Genomic DNA, 14020 nt, shown 5'->3' with positions numbered 1-14020 from the left:
TCGCTGCACTTGGACATGGAGGACTACCAGTCCAACTCGAAATCTGTCTCCTCTGACACTCCATTGGTCTCTTCACCAGATGCAGTGCTGGGGACTCAGGATGGGGCCTCTCCATTGGAGAACATGGGTAATTTCTCAGACCAAATACTCATGATTCCTGCATTGAGCAGGGAGTTGGACTTGATGGCCTTGTAGGCCCCTTCCAACCCTACTATTCTATGATTCTGTGATCTCTTCTCAATCATCCCAGAATGCAGGGCATGGAATAATGGGCTCAAGTTACAGGAAGCCAGATTCCGGCTGAACATCAGGAGAAACTTCCTGACTGTTAGAGCAATACGACAATGGAACCAATTACCTAGGGAGGTAGTGGGCTCTCCCACACTGGAAGCATTCAAGATGAAGCTGGACAGCCATCTGTCAGGGATACTCTGACTTGGATTCCTGCATTGAGCAGGGGATTGGACTCAATGGTCATGTAAGCCCCTTCCAACCCTACTATTCTATGATTGTATGATGGCACAGTCCTTAGGTCTAGAGACTCAGCAGCCAGTTCAAAGGGTTAAGGATCCTGTCTTCGATGCCATTTGCACTGATACAGCGACACCAACACTAATAGCGTTTCTGCCAGATTTGTTGCAAACTGTGCAACAGTCTTGGAAAGCACCGTCATCAATGATGCCTACATCCAAAAGACTAGAAAACATGTATAGAGTTCAAGAAAAGGATGCAGGGTTTCTTTTCTGTCACCTACACCCTAACTCTATCATTGTCCAGTTCTCACAAGGGAGGTCACAGAAAGTGCATTCTTTGCCTGTGGATAAGGAGGGCCAGAGCCTTGATCTCATGGGCTGAAGAATTTACTCCTTGGCAGCTCTTGGCCAGTGGGTGGCGAACAATCAGATGACCATGTCCAGGTACCAGTTGTTTCTCTGAGAGAAAATGTCTCTGTGATTACTTACCTGATGATCAGAGAGATCTTGCTAGAGTCTTCCAGTCTGAAGCAATGTGCCTGTCAAGGCAACAAATTAACACTGCCAGGCACCAAGAAGACTGCGACACAAAGGCCATGGTGGGTGCAGTAGCCTTACGGCACCAGCCCTGGTTAAGGTCTGCAAGGTCTCTCACAGGAGGCTAGATCTCGCATTGAAGACTTACCTTTTGATAAAGATCGGCTCTTCAGTGCCAAGATGGATGATGCGATGGATTCTGTACAAAAAACAATGATCACAGCCCAGAAGATGGGGCTGGGGCAGCAGCAGTTGTCATCCTCCTATAGGCAGCGACAATCGTATTGTTAGCCAACCTTCTACCAGTTGTGTACTTCTACCAACTGACAGTTTAGGCAGCAGCCTCCATCGGTGCTGAAGCAGGAATACCTTTCTGCATGTCTCTGAGCTCTTGGCGGTCGAGAAGGCTTTAAGGACTTTCAGTACCAATCCTCAAGGCTGGATAGAACAGGTGGTGATGGACAATATGACTGTGGTAGCATACCTGACCAAGCCGGGGGCGGGGCAGGCAGGGGAGACACTGTCGTTGGCACTGACCAACCTGACACTTCGCATGTTTGACTGGAGTATTCCTTGAGGTCTGCTCATGGTCCATATTGCAGGCATGAGCAACAGTTTAGCAGATTCTTTGAGCTGGTTGCACTGGAACTCCCATGAATGGCAGCTAGATCATGATGTCCTTCTCTTGTTGTTTCATTGTTGGGCCATGTCTGCAATGGACTTGTTCACAACTGGGGAGAACTCTGTTTGCTGTCAGTACTGCAGCAGGGCAGGGATCAGACCCACATCATTGGGGGATGCTTTCATGCTCATATCGATGGGAACAGCTGTTTTATCTTTTCCCTCCATTCCCACTGCTCATGAGAGTGCTGGCAAAGATCCAGATGGATGGCAGAGATTGCATTCTCATAACTCCTTGGTGGCTGAGGCAGCCGTGGTTCACTCCTCTCCTCTGACAGAGCACCAGGCATTACAGGAAGCTCCCATCGATACCGAGCCTCCTGTCCCACAACCAGGGGCAGATTCAACATCCCGATCTACTCACGCTCAGGGTCACAGCATGGAGGATACAGTAAGAGGTAGTACTCTTGAGCTCCCTCCTGCACTCGTGTCTACTCTTGAAGTAGCCTGGAAGCCTGCCACTAGTTTACCTTATGCTAAGAAGTGAATTTGCCAAGGTTGAAGGTTTTAACCCTGTTCATTGCTTTATTCAGAATTTACTGCATTTCTTATTCTTGTTGTTCTCAAGGGACAGTCTTCACTTTGTGTATACCTTGTGGCAATCTCTGCCTCACATGTCCCTACTGAAGGGTCTACTGTCTTCTCTCATCCTCTTGTGCATCAGTTCCTTCAGGGGACAAGGAATCTTTCACCTCCAGTTTGGCTACCAGTACCTCAGTGGAGTCTCTTGGTGGTTCTGATGGCTAAACCGTTTGAGCCACTTGCAGCTGCTGGCCTTTGCCCCCTTTCCTGAAAGGTTGCTTTTTTGGTCACTGTAACATCTGCCTACTATGCCAGTGAAATTTGACCTTTCAGAGCTGACTTGCCCTACGTGATTTTTCATCGGGACAAGGGGGTTATTTGGCCTGACATAGCCTTTCTACATAAAGTGGTCTCCAAGTTCCATTTAAATCGAGATGTAGTGTTACCAATGTTTTTTTCAGATTCTGTCTTCGCCTTTGGAATAGACTCTTCTTCACATGCTTGATGTTTGCCATGCCCTTGCCTTTTACAAAGCAAGGATGGAGTCATTTTAACGGGCTCCAGGACTCTTCCTCTGCTATGGAGGCACCTGTAAAGGACTCCCAGTGTCATCCTAGCATTTCACATCTTGGGTGGTACAGACAATAAAGTTGGCATATGATATCGCCAGTCTAGAACTCATGGGTCTGGTCACTGCACATTTGACCCGAGGTCAAGCTACATCCATGGCTTTCCAGAGAGGGGTGCCTTTACTGGACCTTGGTCAGGCTGCAACTTGGTCGCAACTGTCCACATTCATGCAGCATTACCGACTGGATGTTTGGGCTCAAGTGGACTGTGCCTTTGGAAGTGTGGTTCTCTCCTATCTACTACAATAAGACACTGACCCTCCACTGGTAAGTCAGCTTGTTACTTGCCCATATGTGTGATGCACAGAGACCATGAAGAAGAAAGACAGGTTGCTTAGCTGTAACTGTAGTTCTTTGAGTGGTCATCTCTGCATTCACACAACCCACCCACCATCCCCTCTTTGGTGTCATGCTCAACTTCATGGTTGGGTACCAAAGGTTCCTGTCAGTTCCGAGGCCACAATGTCAGTCTCAATGAACTGAGGGGAAGAAGCAGGAACCCATTAGGGACACGCGCACTGGGACAACGGGGGAGGGGTTCCCACCAAAACTCCTCAGCTATGGAAGGTTTCTGAACAGAGGCTCTGCACAGACGCAGAGCCCATATGTGTGAATGCACAGATCTACTCGAAGAACTATAGTTACAAGTAAGCAGCCGGTCTTTTCTATACCCCTCCTCTCCGGTCATAGTGCAGGCATGAAATGAATGAGAGGGTTTTACTGCTCTTCTGGAATTAGAATTATGTGAAGAAAAGGAATTGATTATGGATGTGCTTTTCCCCACCCCCCCACCCCCATTATGAAATGGGAAGAAGATAATAGGTTATAGGAGGTGTTTTACTCTACTCTGTTTAGGGTTTGGGGAGGAGCTGATTAAGGATATGTTATGTTTTTTCCCATGTATGTGAGAAAATATGAGTGAGGTGGGACGAAAAAGAGCCAAAATGGTAGCGGGAGGCTTCTTCCTGTTCTCACATGGTGACATGTTAGTGATTGGAGGAAACAGCTTTGTTGGATGGAAGTAGCTAAGAAAGAAGTAGTGGAAAAGATGAAGAGTATCACACTTCCCATTTCCTTGTCTCATTTGATTGTTAACATATTTTTAAATTTATTGTAACCCACTCAGAACCTCTGGGCTGGAAAGTCTAAATATCCAGATAGGTAGGTAGATGATAGATACCCCCGCCCCCCCGCCACACACACAGAAATAATGTTAGATGTTTGCTAAAGCATTACTGTTCTGTTTCTTTATAGCTGCCACCAGCACAGTCAAGTGTGAGAGCTGTACCACCTCTGCAAATTTCCAAGAGGGAGAGGACAATGCTGAGAGGCGGGTCTTAGAGGAGTCAGAAAACCCAGGTGAGCTGAGCCTGTTCAATACAGTAATGCGATAAAGTGGGCAACAATGCAGGTGCAACTGGTTTCCTTTTCAGCAGTGTCGAGTCAGTTGCCACTCAAGCGGTTCAGAACTTGAAGCCCTTTTCATCCAGACTCTCTAGTCCCAGGCAGTGCAAAAGCTGATATGGCAAATTAACTCTAGACTAAATTACTTGGCTAATAATAATTGCTTAGCTAGTAATATTCTCCCTTGAATGGAGAACAGGATGATGAAAAGTGCAATAGATAGTCCCTTCTGTTCCTGAACAAAGAACATGGCTGTCTAGCAACAAATAGGGTGAATACGTTGGAGAAAGAGGGAGAGAGAGATGAAATTTTAAAAATAGAAATCTGCTTTTAATTATTTTTTTAAAGGTAAATACTGTGTTTTCTTAAATAATCATAGAATCATAAATCATAGAATAGTAGGGTTGGAAGGGGCCTACAAGGCCATTGACTCCAACCCCCTGCTCAGTGCAGGAATCCAAGTCAGAGCATCCCTGATAGATGGCTGTCCAGCCTCGCCTGGAACGCCTCCACTGTGGGAGAGCCCACTACCTCCCTAGGGAATTGGTTCCATTGTCGTATTGCTCTAACAGTCAGGACATTTTTCCTGATGTTCAGCCAGAATCTGGCTTCCTGTAACTTGAGCCCATGATTCCGTGTCCTGCACTCTGGGATGATCAAGAAGAGATCCTGGCCTTCTTCTCTGTGACAACCTTTCAATACTTGAAGAGTGCTATCATATCTCCCCTCAGTCTTCTCTTCTCAAGGCTAAACATGCCCAGTTCTTTCAGTCTCTCTTCAGAGGGCTTTGTTTTCAGTCCCCTGATCATCTTTGTTGCCCTCCTCTGAACCCTCTCCAGTTTGTCTGCATCCTTCTTAAAGTGTGGTGCCCAGAACTGGACACAGTACTTCAGATGAGGCCTAACCAGTGCAGAGTAGGGGGGAACTAGTACTTCCCGTGATTTGGAAGCTATGCTTCTATTAATGCAGCCCCAAACAGCATTTCCCTTTTTTGCAGCCACATCACATTGTTGGCTCATATTCAGCTTGATATCGACAACAATTCCAAGATCTTTCTCGCTTGTGGTGTTGTTGAGCCACGTATCCCCCATCTAGTAACTGTGCATTTAGTTTCTTTTTCCTAGGTGCAGAACTTGGCATTTATCCCTATTAAATGTCATTCTGTTGTTTTCCGCCCAGCGCTCCAGTCTATCCAGATCACTTTGAATTGTGTTTCTGTCTTCCAAAGTATTAGCTATCCCACCCAATTTTGTGTCATCTGCAAATCTGATCAGCATTCCCTGCACCTCCTCCTCCAAGTCATTCATAAAAATGTTGAAGAGCACTGGGCCCAGGACTGAGCCCTGCAGTACCTCACTCATTACCTCTCCCCAGTTTGAGAAGGTCCCATTGATAAGCACTCTTTGAGTCCGATTCTGTAGCCAACTGTGGATCCACCGGATCGTTGTTTCATCTAGCCCACTTTGAGCTAGTGTGCTCATCAGGATATCATGGGGCACTTTGTCGAAAGCTTTGCTGAAGTCGAGGGATATGATGTCTACAGCATTCCCACGGTCTACAAGGGAGGTGACTTGATCCAAAAATGAGATCAGATTTGTCTGGCAGGACTTGTTTTTGACAAATCCATGTTGGCTTCGAGTAATCACGGCATTGTTGTCAAGGTGCTTCCAGATGGATTGCTTTATCATCTGCTCCAGAATTTTCCCTGGGATTGATGTCAGACTGACTGGTCTGTAGTTCCCAGGTTCCTCCTTTTTACCCTTTTTGAAGTTAGGTACAACATTAGCCCTCCTCCAGTCATCTGGCACTTCCCCCATCCTCCATGATTTCTCAAAGAGAATAGACAGTGGTTCTGAGAGTTCTTCTGCCAGTTCCTATATTACTCTAGGATGCAGTTCATCTGGCCCTGGAGATTTGAACTCATTCAAAGTCATTAGGTGTTCCTTGACCATATGCCTATCGATCTCAAGCTACGATCCTGCCCCTTCAGCCTGCACTTCACCTTTGCCAGGGGGGTCATAGACCCTCTTTTGGGAGAAGACTGAGCCAAAGTAGGAATTGAGCACCTCTGCCTTTTCTTTGTCATCTGTTACCGTTTTGCCATCCTGATTTAATAGCTGACCCACCATTTCTTTCCTCTGCCTTTTACTATGCACGTAGCTGAAGAAAGCCTTTTTGTTGTTTTTAGCATCCCTCGCTAACCTCACCTCGTTCTCAGCTTTAGCCTTCCTGACGCCATTTCTGCAATTCTGTGCTACCTGCCTGTACTCTTCCTTTATTACTTGGCCTTCTTTCCACTTCCTATATGTGTCCTTTTTTGTTTCCAGGTCATCCCTAAGCTTTTTGTGAAGCCACATTGGCTTCTTCTGTTGTCTTCCACCTTTTCTTCTTGTTGGAATTGTTTGTGATTGTGCCTTGAGAATTTCCTTTTTTAATAGCTCCTACCCATCTTGGACTCCTTTTCTTGTTAGCATCGCTTGCCATGGGACCTTACTGATCATTGTTCTGAGTTTATGAAAATCAGCTTTCCTAAAATCCAGGGTACGCGTTTGACTACACTCGGCTTTTGCTTCCCTTAGAACCAAGAACTCAAGTGCAACATGGTCGCTTTCCCCCAGAGTTCCTGTAACTGCTACTTTATCCACTAAGTCATCTCTGTTGGTTAGGATCAAGTCAAGGATAGCCGATCCTCTAGTTCCTTCCTCTACTTTCTGTAGGAGGAAGTTATCCGCCACACAAGTCAGGAATTTCCTGGAGGGGCCATGTTTTGCAGAATTTGTCTCCCAACAAATATTGGGGAAATTGAAGTCCCCCATAACTACTGCATCATGCTTCCTTGAAACACTGGCTATTTGCTTTTCAAAAGTTTCATCCTTGTCTTCTCCTTGGTTGGGGCCGGTAGTAGACTCCGACCACCAGGTTCCTTTTATTCTTTGCTCTACTTATTTTGATCCAGATGCTCTCGATGGGGCTACCAAGCTCATCCTCCTGAATTTCTGTGCAGAGATATGTATTTTTCACATACAGTGCAACCCCACCTCCCTTTCTGTTCCTCCTGTTCTTTTGGAACAAGTTATATCCTTCAATTGCTGTATTCCAGTCATGAGAGTCATCCCACCAAGTCTCAGTTATACCTATCAGGTCATAATTTCCCTCTTGTATTAAGAGTTGAAGTTCGTTCTGTTTGTTTCCCATACTCTGGGCATTAGTATATAGACATCGAAGACCATGTGCTTCATAGTCTGGCTTCCTTCCTACATGTGTCTGAAGACTATTATTGGGCGCTATCAGAGCTGTTCTCTCCGTTGCAGTGCATGCGCCTACGTCCACTGTTACCCCCAACATTACATCTCCCTTCCCCGTAGGATTCAGTTTAAAGCCCTCCTGATGAAGTTCTTCATGTTGTGGCCAAACACATTCTTCCCATCCTTGTGAGGTGCAACCCGTCCCTTGCCAACAGCCCATCTTCCAGGAAGTATAGCCCGTGGTCCCAGAATCCAAATCTCTCTCATTGGCACCCTATAATAACTAGGTTAATATTAAATCATCCGGATAAAGCACATTAGCCTTACAGTTGATCTCTAAATGGAACCAATGCCTCTGCCACAGAGCTAATGGAGACTTTTCTAGGGAAATGAAGAACCAGTTCGATCATTTCTCAGATATGAATATCTATAGTCTACCTACCTCACCTCATGAAAATAAACTGGTGTTGCCTGCCCAGTAACTATTGGGCCTTCCTTCAGCCTATGAGAAATGTGTTTCATATTCATTTGTTTGCCATGCTGTTTTTGTGAGGCTCGGGCTGCTAGTCCAAGGCAGAGCAAAGCAGGATGGGGCAATCCTGGAGACGAGAGACAAAAGTGTTCAGTGTGCTGCAGGTTCTATATTTCCATACATAACCTTACAAACTGCCATGGGTGCTGGTCATAAGAAAGATCTTATATGGGAATATTTTAAAGACATACCCATATAGGTAAAAAGGAAAGCATGGGAAATGTATACAGTGTGATAAAGAGATGGTACTAAGTTAGAAACCACAGGATAACAAATACTCTATTTATTTATTCCTTTTCTATACCACCCAATAGCCGACGCTCTCTCCTATACAATTTATGTGGGAGTAAATCCAATTTAACTCAGTGATACTTATTTCTGAGTATACATCTATAGGATTGCACTGCTAGTTACAAATTAACATGGTTTAGGGCGCAATCCTATGCATGTTTAGACAGAAAAAAAAGTCCTGTAACACCCAGCATGCCCTCTGTCAGCATGGCTGGATGGGGAATGCTTGGAGTTCGGTCTAAACATACATAGGATTGTGCCCTAAGTGGTTAAGGGTGCAACCCTATGGCCACTAGTCACTGGCTAGACGGCAATAGGATAGGTTGGTTCCTGGGAACCGACCTTGGAGCCTGCACTCTGAGGTCGGTTCCCTGAAAACCGACCTCCACTCCCTCCTGCATTTGCCTCATAGGCAGCGTGGATCGGTCCCACACTCCGCGCTCGTAAGAGGAGCACGGAGCGGCAAAAATGGGGCGTTCGTGGGGGCAGGCTAGAGTGGGGGGGACAGAAGTGCGTTCCAATGCTTGCTATGTGTTGTCTGGCATCCGCCCCCTCCCACTCCGACTTCCTGCAGCTAGACAGCCAAAATCGGCTGTTTAGCCGTGAATGCAGGGCGGCTGAAGTGCGGAGGGGACGATCCCCTCCCTGCTGTTCCTGCTCTGCATTGGATAGGCGGTTGCTTCTGAGTTCAGAGGCAGCCTCCTATCCCAATAGGATTGCGCCCTAAGTGATTATATTAACTGATTAATGATTAATATTAAGTGATTAATGTTACATAAAATAATATTAATCTTTATTCATATTTTAACAGACAAAGGGAGGGAGAAACCCTTGTAGCATCCCATCGACCACTGTAAATCTCTGGACAGTTTATTGAAAATGTGATGCACTGGTCTTGTCTTTTACCAATTGAGCCAGGACTCCATGCAGGGAAATTTGTAGCGAGCACAGCCCTCCCATTTGTGAAAGTGTTAAACGTCCTTGTTTTTTGGCCTGACATTTCCTCCCTCTGCATCTTTGTGCCAATCTGTGTATCATATTTTTAATCCATCCTCTCTGTGGTCTTTCAACTTAGTTAAGAGCTTCCCAGATCTGGCAGCCTGCTTTGTCACAGGCAGCTGCCAAGTGTCCCTGATCCTTCTCCGAGGAGCACTGCTGAGATTTAATTTTCCATGAAAGGGTGCAGCCTGAAATCCATGTCAGGTCCCTGACGTCATCTCAGAACCCAGCTAGGGCCTTCAGCTACGCGACTGGATTTCAGAGCCAGGGCTCTCCAAGAAGAAATGAGTGGAAGCAGCTACAATTTACCTGCTCTGAGCTGTGCTTGTTTTCCATCATTTCCATCATTCCATCAACTGAAAAACTCTGGGATAAAAAGAGCAAATATGTGGCTTCATTTGGCTGCATCAAATAGTCTGTAATAGCATATGATCTCCAGGCACTGGCTGCTTCTTTTTCTCGCATTTGATTGTTTCTGGATTGAAGCAACAAGGAGTGAATGTTTGCTCCACTGCTGCAATTAGCTCCAATGGAATGGAGCTGCTTCCTCCCTCTTCTGATGATGAGTGACTTGAAATTTGAGAGGCATTCAGTGGCAGAATCTGCAGAGAAGAGTTAAGGATTATTTCATACGCAGGAGGCGACAATGTGCTGGGGAAAATATTTACTGATAAAGCATCTCAGCTTAACATGAGAGTTCTGTCTTGCCTGTTTCTCTTTGCAGTCATTACCTTTGCAATAAGCCATGAATTCCTCCAGCTTTTGCCTCTGTCCATTCCTGCATTATAAGGAACTTGCCTCATAGGTTGGGAAACCTCTGGAGAGTTCTGTACGGGTCTCACTTCTTCCCACTGAGAATTTGTGGCTTGGTTGTCATGGCAACATCGTATTTCTCCAAGAATTGCTCATATTGATCCGTGGACAGGCGTAAATGGACAGGCGAGTGTGAAGAATAAAGAGGGCCGGCGAGTGCTCTAATGTGACCAGAGCTTATGGCTGGAAATAAGCTCGATAGCCAACACCTAGAGAAAGAGAAAGAAACAGCTTCATTTCATTTCAGGTTTTGTTTCTGCACTTTGTGCGATTGCAGACTTTTACCATTGACTGGGAAAAATTCTTGTTAGTCACTTGTCACATCAAATCTGTGGTGCTTGTCCTGACATAGCTGTCAGCTTCCCAGTGCCATGCAGTTTGGGGACCCACAACAAAGACCCAGCCAGGAGCATGAATTATTTATTGCTGCTTGTATGGATGGAATTCTGTGATCAGAAATTAAGACACTTCTGACAGAAGCCCTTGTTTGGAAGAGAGATTTAATGAGAGGAGCTGCAGCCTGCTTGAGGCTGCCTCTTAGCTCCTTGGCAGGAAAGCACCAGGGCAGCTACCCCAATGGGGAGGCAGGGATGGAGGGAAGATGTCAGCAGGGGCCTTACAATCAACATCTAGCTAAACTATAGATGTGGTTTGTGTGAGAAAAACAAACCAAACCACAGTATCTCTTATTTGGCAACACTATGTTGTGTTTATATGTTGGCAATACTTCTTGTTGTTCAGTCGTTAAGTCATGTCCGACTGTTCGTGACCCCATGGACCATAGCACGCCAGGCCTTCCTATCCTCCGCTCTCTCCCAGAGTGTGCTCAGGTTCATATTCATTGCATCGGTGATGCTATCCAGCCATCTCATCCTCTGCCGTCCCCTTCTCCTTTTGCCTTCAATCTTTCCCAGCATCAGGATCTTTTCCAGGGAGTTTTCTCTTCATATTTGGTGGCCAAAATATTTGAGCTTCAGTATCTGTCCTTCCAATGAGCAGTCAGGGTTGATTTCCTTTAGGATGGACTGATCTGACCTCCTTGCAGTCCAGGGGACTCGTAAGAGTCTTCTCCAGCACCACAGTTCGAAAGCATCAATTCTTCGGCGCTCAGCCTTCCTTATAGTCCAGCTCTCACAGCCATACGTTGTTACTGGGAAAACCATAGCTTTGATTATACGAACCTTTGTCGGCAAGGTGATGTCTCTGCTTCTTACTACGCTGTCTAGGTTTGCCATAGCTTTCCTCCCAAGGAGCAAGCGTCTTTTAATTTCATGGCTACAGTCACCGTCTGCGGTGATCTTGGAGCCCAAGAAAATAAAATCTGTCACTGCTAGTATTGTGTTTATTGCTCTGTAGTTGGGCTGGTTCTATTCGCAGGACCATCGGATCCTCTCCTTTGCCCTGCCGCCCCAATACTCCGGCTCCACAGGACAGTGGTGACACTAGCATATTTTTAAGGGAGTACAGAAGAGGCACAGTGCATTTCTGGATGGACATGCTGCATCCCGTATGCTAGATTTCCAAAAGAGAAATAGCAGTACATGTCAAATCTATGCTCCTGTCCTAAACCCATTTTCTCCTATTGATTTTAATTAGGAGATATATGCATAGCAAGTATTAAATGACCAAATTCAATTTCCAATAAGGAAAAAATGACCCCCCAAAAGCCTTCAAACAAGTCTCTACACAAACATTTCCTCAATGAACAAATTAGGCAGACAGAACACTTTATTCCTGGGTTTCTCTGTTCTCTCCCATTCCACCATGGTGTCTTTGTGGGCAGCTTTTCTGTCATGCTGCTTCAGTCCCAGATTGTTATTGATCAACTTTTCCCTGTTGTTGAACTGTTTATAAGTAGATGTGCTTTCACTACCACAGACATACTTTCCCATGAAATGGCAACAAGCACCATACAGCATTTTTCATTACACTATATTCCAGCCAGGAGTAGAGTTTATACCATGCTGTGTTGAAATGGTGCCATGATTTGGCATATTTTAAGAACACATGAGGAAATATGAGAGGAATAAATATTTGAACCATGGAAGAAAATGCCAGAAAGACGACAAGTGTTATTTGGAACCACAACTGCTCTTGCTGACAAGCCCTGCCTTGTGACAACTGACTCCCTGTGGCCTGCTGGGGCTTGATCCCTGCTTTGGTAAGCTGGCCTTGGCAGCTGCTACTCAACACATGAAACAGGACGAAACCCAAAGAGTTTCAGTCATTCTCACATTGCAAAATGCAACACTTCTTTGTAGATGAGTGTGGACTCAGCTGTGCACACAGACAGGCAACATGGGAATTGTAGTTTGACAATGGAACCAAATGCCTAGAGGGGTAGTGTGCTCTCCCAGACTGGAAGATCATGAGAACATAAGAAGAGCATGCTGGATCAGACCAAGGGCCCATCTAGTCCAGCATTCCGTTCACACAGTGGCCAACCAACTGCCCACAGGAAAACCACAAGCAGGACAGGAGTGCAACAGCTCCTTCCCGCCCATGTTCCTCAGCAACTGGTGCACATAGGCATCCTGCCTCTGGTACTGGAGGTAGCACCCAGCCATCAGGACTAGTAGCCATGGATCGCCTCTTCCTCCAGGAATTTGTCCAACCCCCTTTTAAAGCCACCCAAATTGGTGGCCATCACTATATCTTGTGGCAGCAAATTCCACAGTCTGACTATGTACTGTGTGAAGAAGTCCTTCCTTTTCTCAGTCCTGAATCTCCCACCAGTCAGCTTCATGGGATGACCCTGGGTTCAAGCATTATGACTGAAGGAGAAAAATGCCTCCCTATCCACATTCTCAAGGAGGGGGAAAGGAATGGACTGAGGCTGACTCAAGAGGAAGAGGAAGGGTGAGATATAGAGAGTTCTTTTTGCTACCCTTGCTCAGATAGTCATGATTTCTTGGTGTTCCCACCATTACTCCTGCTTTATAAAATAATGTATTTAATATATTCTTCAGGTGTATTATGTGTTCAGTAGTTCCGCCAGCTGGATTTCAAGTAAAGCTCCCCCCACTCCCCTGCTGTAGCAAAGATGGTTTGCTGTAAGACCTCTGTTATAAGGGGAGTTTTCTTCTGAAGACAGATGTATGATGCACTGTCCTAGGCTGCAGTCTTCTGCACACTGAACACAATAGGATTTTCTTCTGAGTGAACATTCACAGCCTTGCACTGCGTGCAGCTGAGGTTGCAATCCATGTTTCCGTGGTAGTAAGATACGTAGTAGAGCTGAAAGTCCGTGGCTGACAGTGGCCTTTGAGCCACATTGAGCACATTGCAGAATAGTGGAGCAGTGTGCCAGGCAGTGTGTAAAAAGCCAGGCAGTTTATAAAAAGGCTTAGACAAATAAATGGCTAAAATGAAGGTGTGGCGCTTAAATTGTTGCTGCTCTCTGCTTGTGCTTATGTTTAACTGTTTTATATTTGATCATAGAATCATAGAATAGTAGGGTTGGAAGGGGCCTACAAGGCCATCAAGTCCAACCCCCTGCTCAGTGCAGGAATCCAAGTCAGAGCATCCCTGGCAGATGGCTGTCCAGCCTCGTCTGGAACGCCACCAGTGTGGGAGAGCCCACCACCTCCCTAGGGATTTGGTTCCATTGTCGTATTGCTCTAAGAGTCAGGAAGTTTTTCCTGATGTTCAGCCGGAATCTGGCTTCCTGTAACTTGAGCCCATTATTCCGTGTCCTGCACACTGGGATGATGGAGAAGAGATCCTGGCCTTCCTCTCTGTGACAACCTTTCAAGTACCTGAAGAGCACTATCATATCCCCCTCAGTCTTCTCTTCTCAAGGCTAAACATGCCCAGTTCTTTCAGTCTCTCTTTATAGGGCTTTGTTTCCAGTCCCCCGATCATCTTCGTTGCCCTCCTCTGAACCCTCTGCAG

The 14020-nt window shown here is 45.9% G+C and overlaps 1 protein-coding gene across 13 annotated transcripts in view; it reads left to right on the top strand.

Moving 5' to 3' along the window:
* Positions 1–14020, top strand: part of WDR72 (WD repeat domain 72) — a 215406-nt gene that overhangs the window by 163944 nt on the left and 37442 nt on the right. For 12 of the 13 annotated variants that reach the window (XR_014785267.1, XR_014785268.1, XR_014785270.1 and 9 more), the window contains one exon: positions 4097–4201. Coding sequence is in view for 5 of the 13 variants with exons in the window: in XM_084816462.1 (XP_084672588.1) it covers positions 4097–4201 (105 nt within the window). In the remaining 8 variants the exon portion in view is untranslated. Of the gene's footprint in view, positions 1–4096; positions 4206–14020 lie in introns of those variants that run through there. The other variant, XR_014785274.1, reaches the window with a different exon arrangement.

This window comes from Heloderma suspectum, chromosome 11 (genome assembly GCF_057233095.1).
Source record: "Heloderma suspectum isolate Gila_16-S chromosome 11, 16-S_ref, whole genome shotgun sequence".
Lineage (NCBI taxonomy): Eukaryota > Metazoa > Chordata > Lepidosauria > Squamata > Helodermatidae > Heloderma > Heloderma suspectum.
This window is presented reverse-complemented; position numbering and strand designations above follow the sequence as displayed.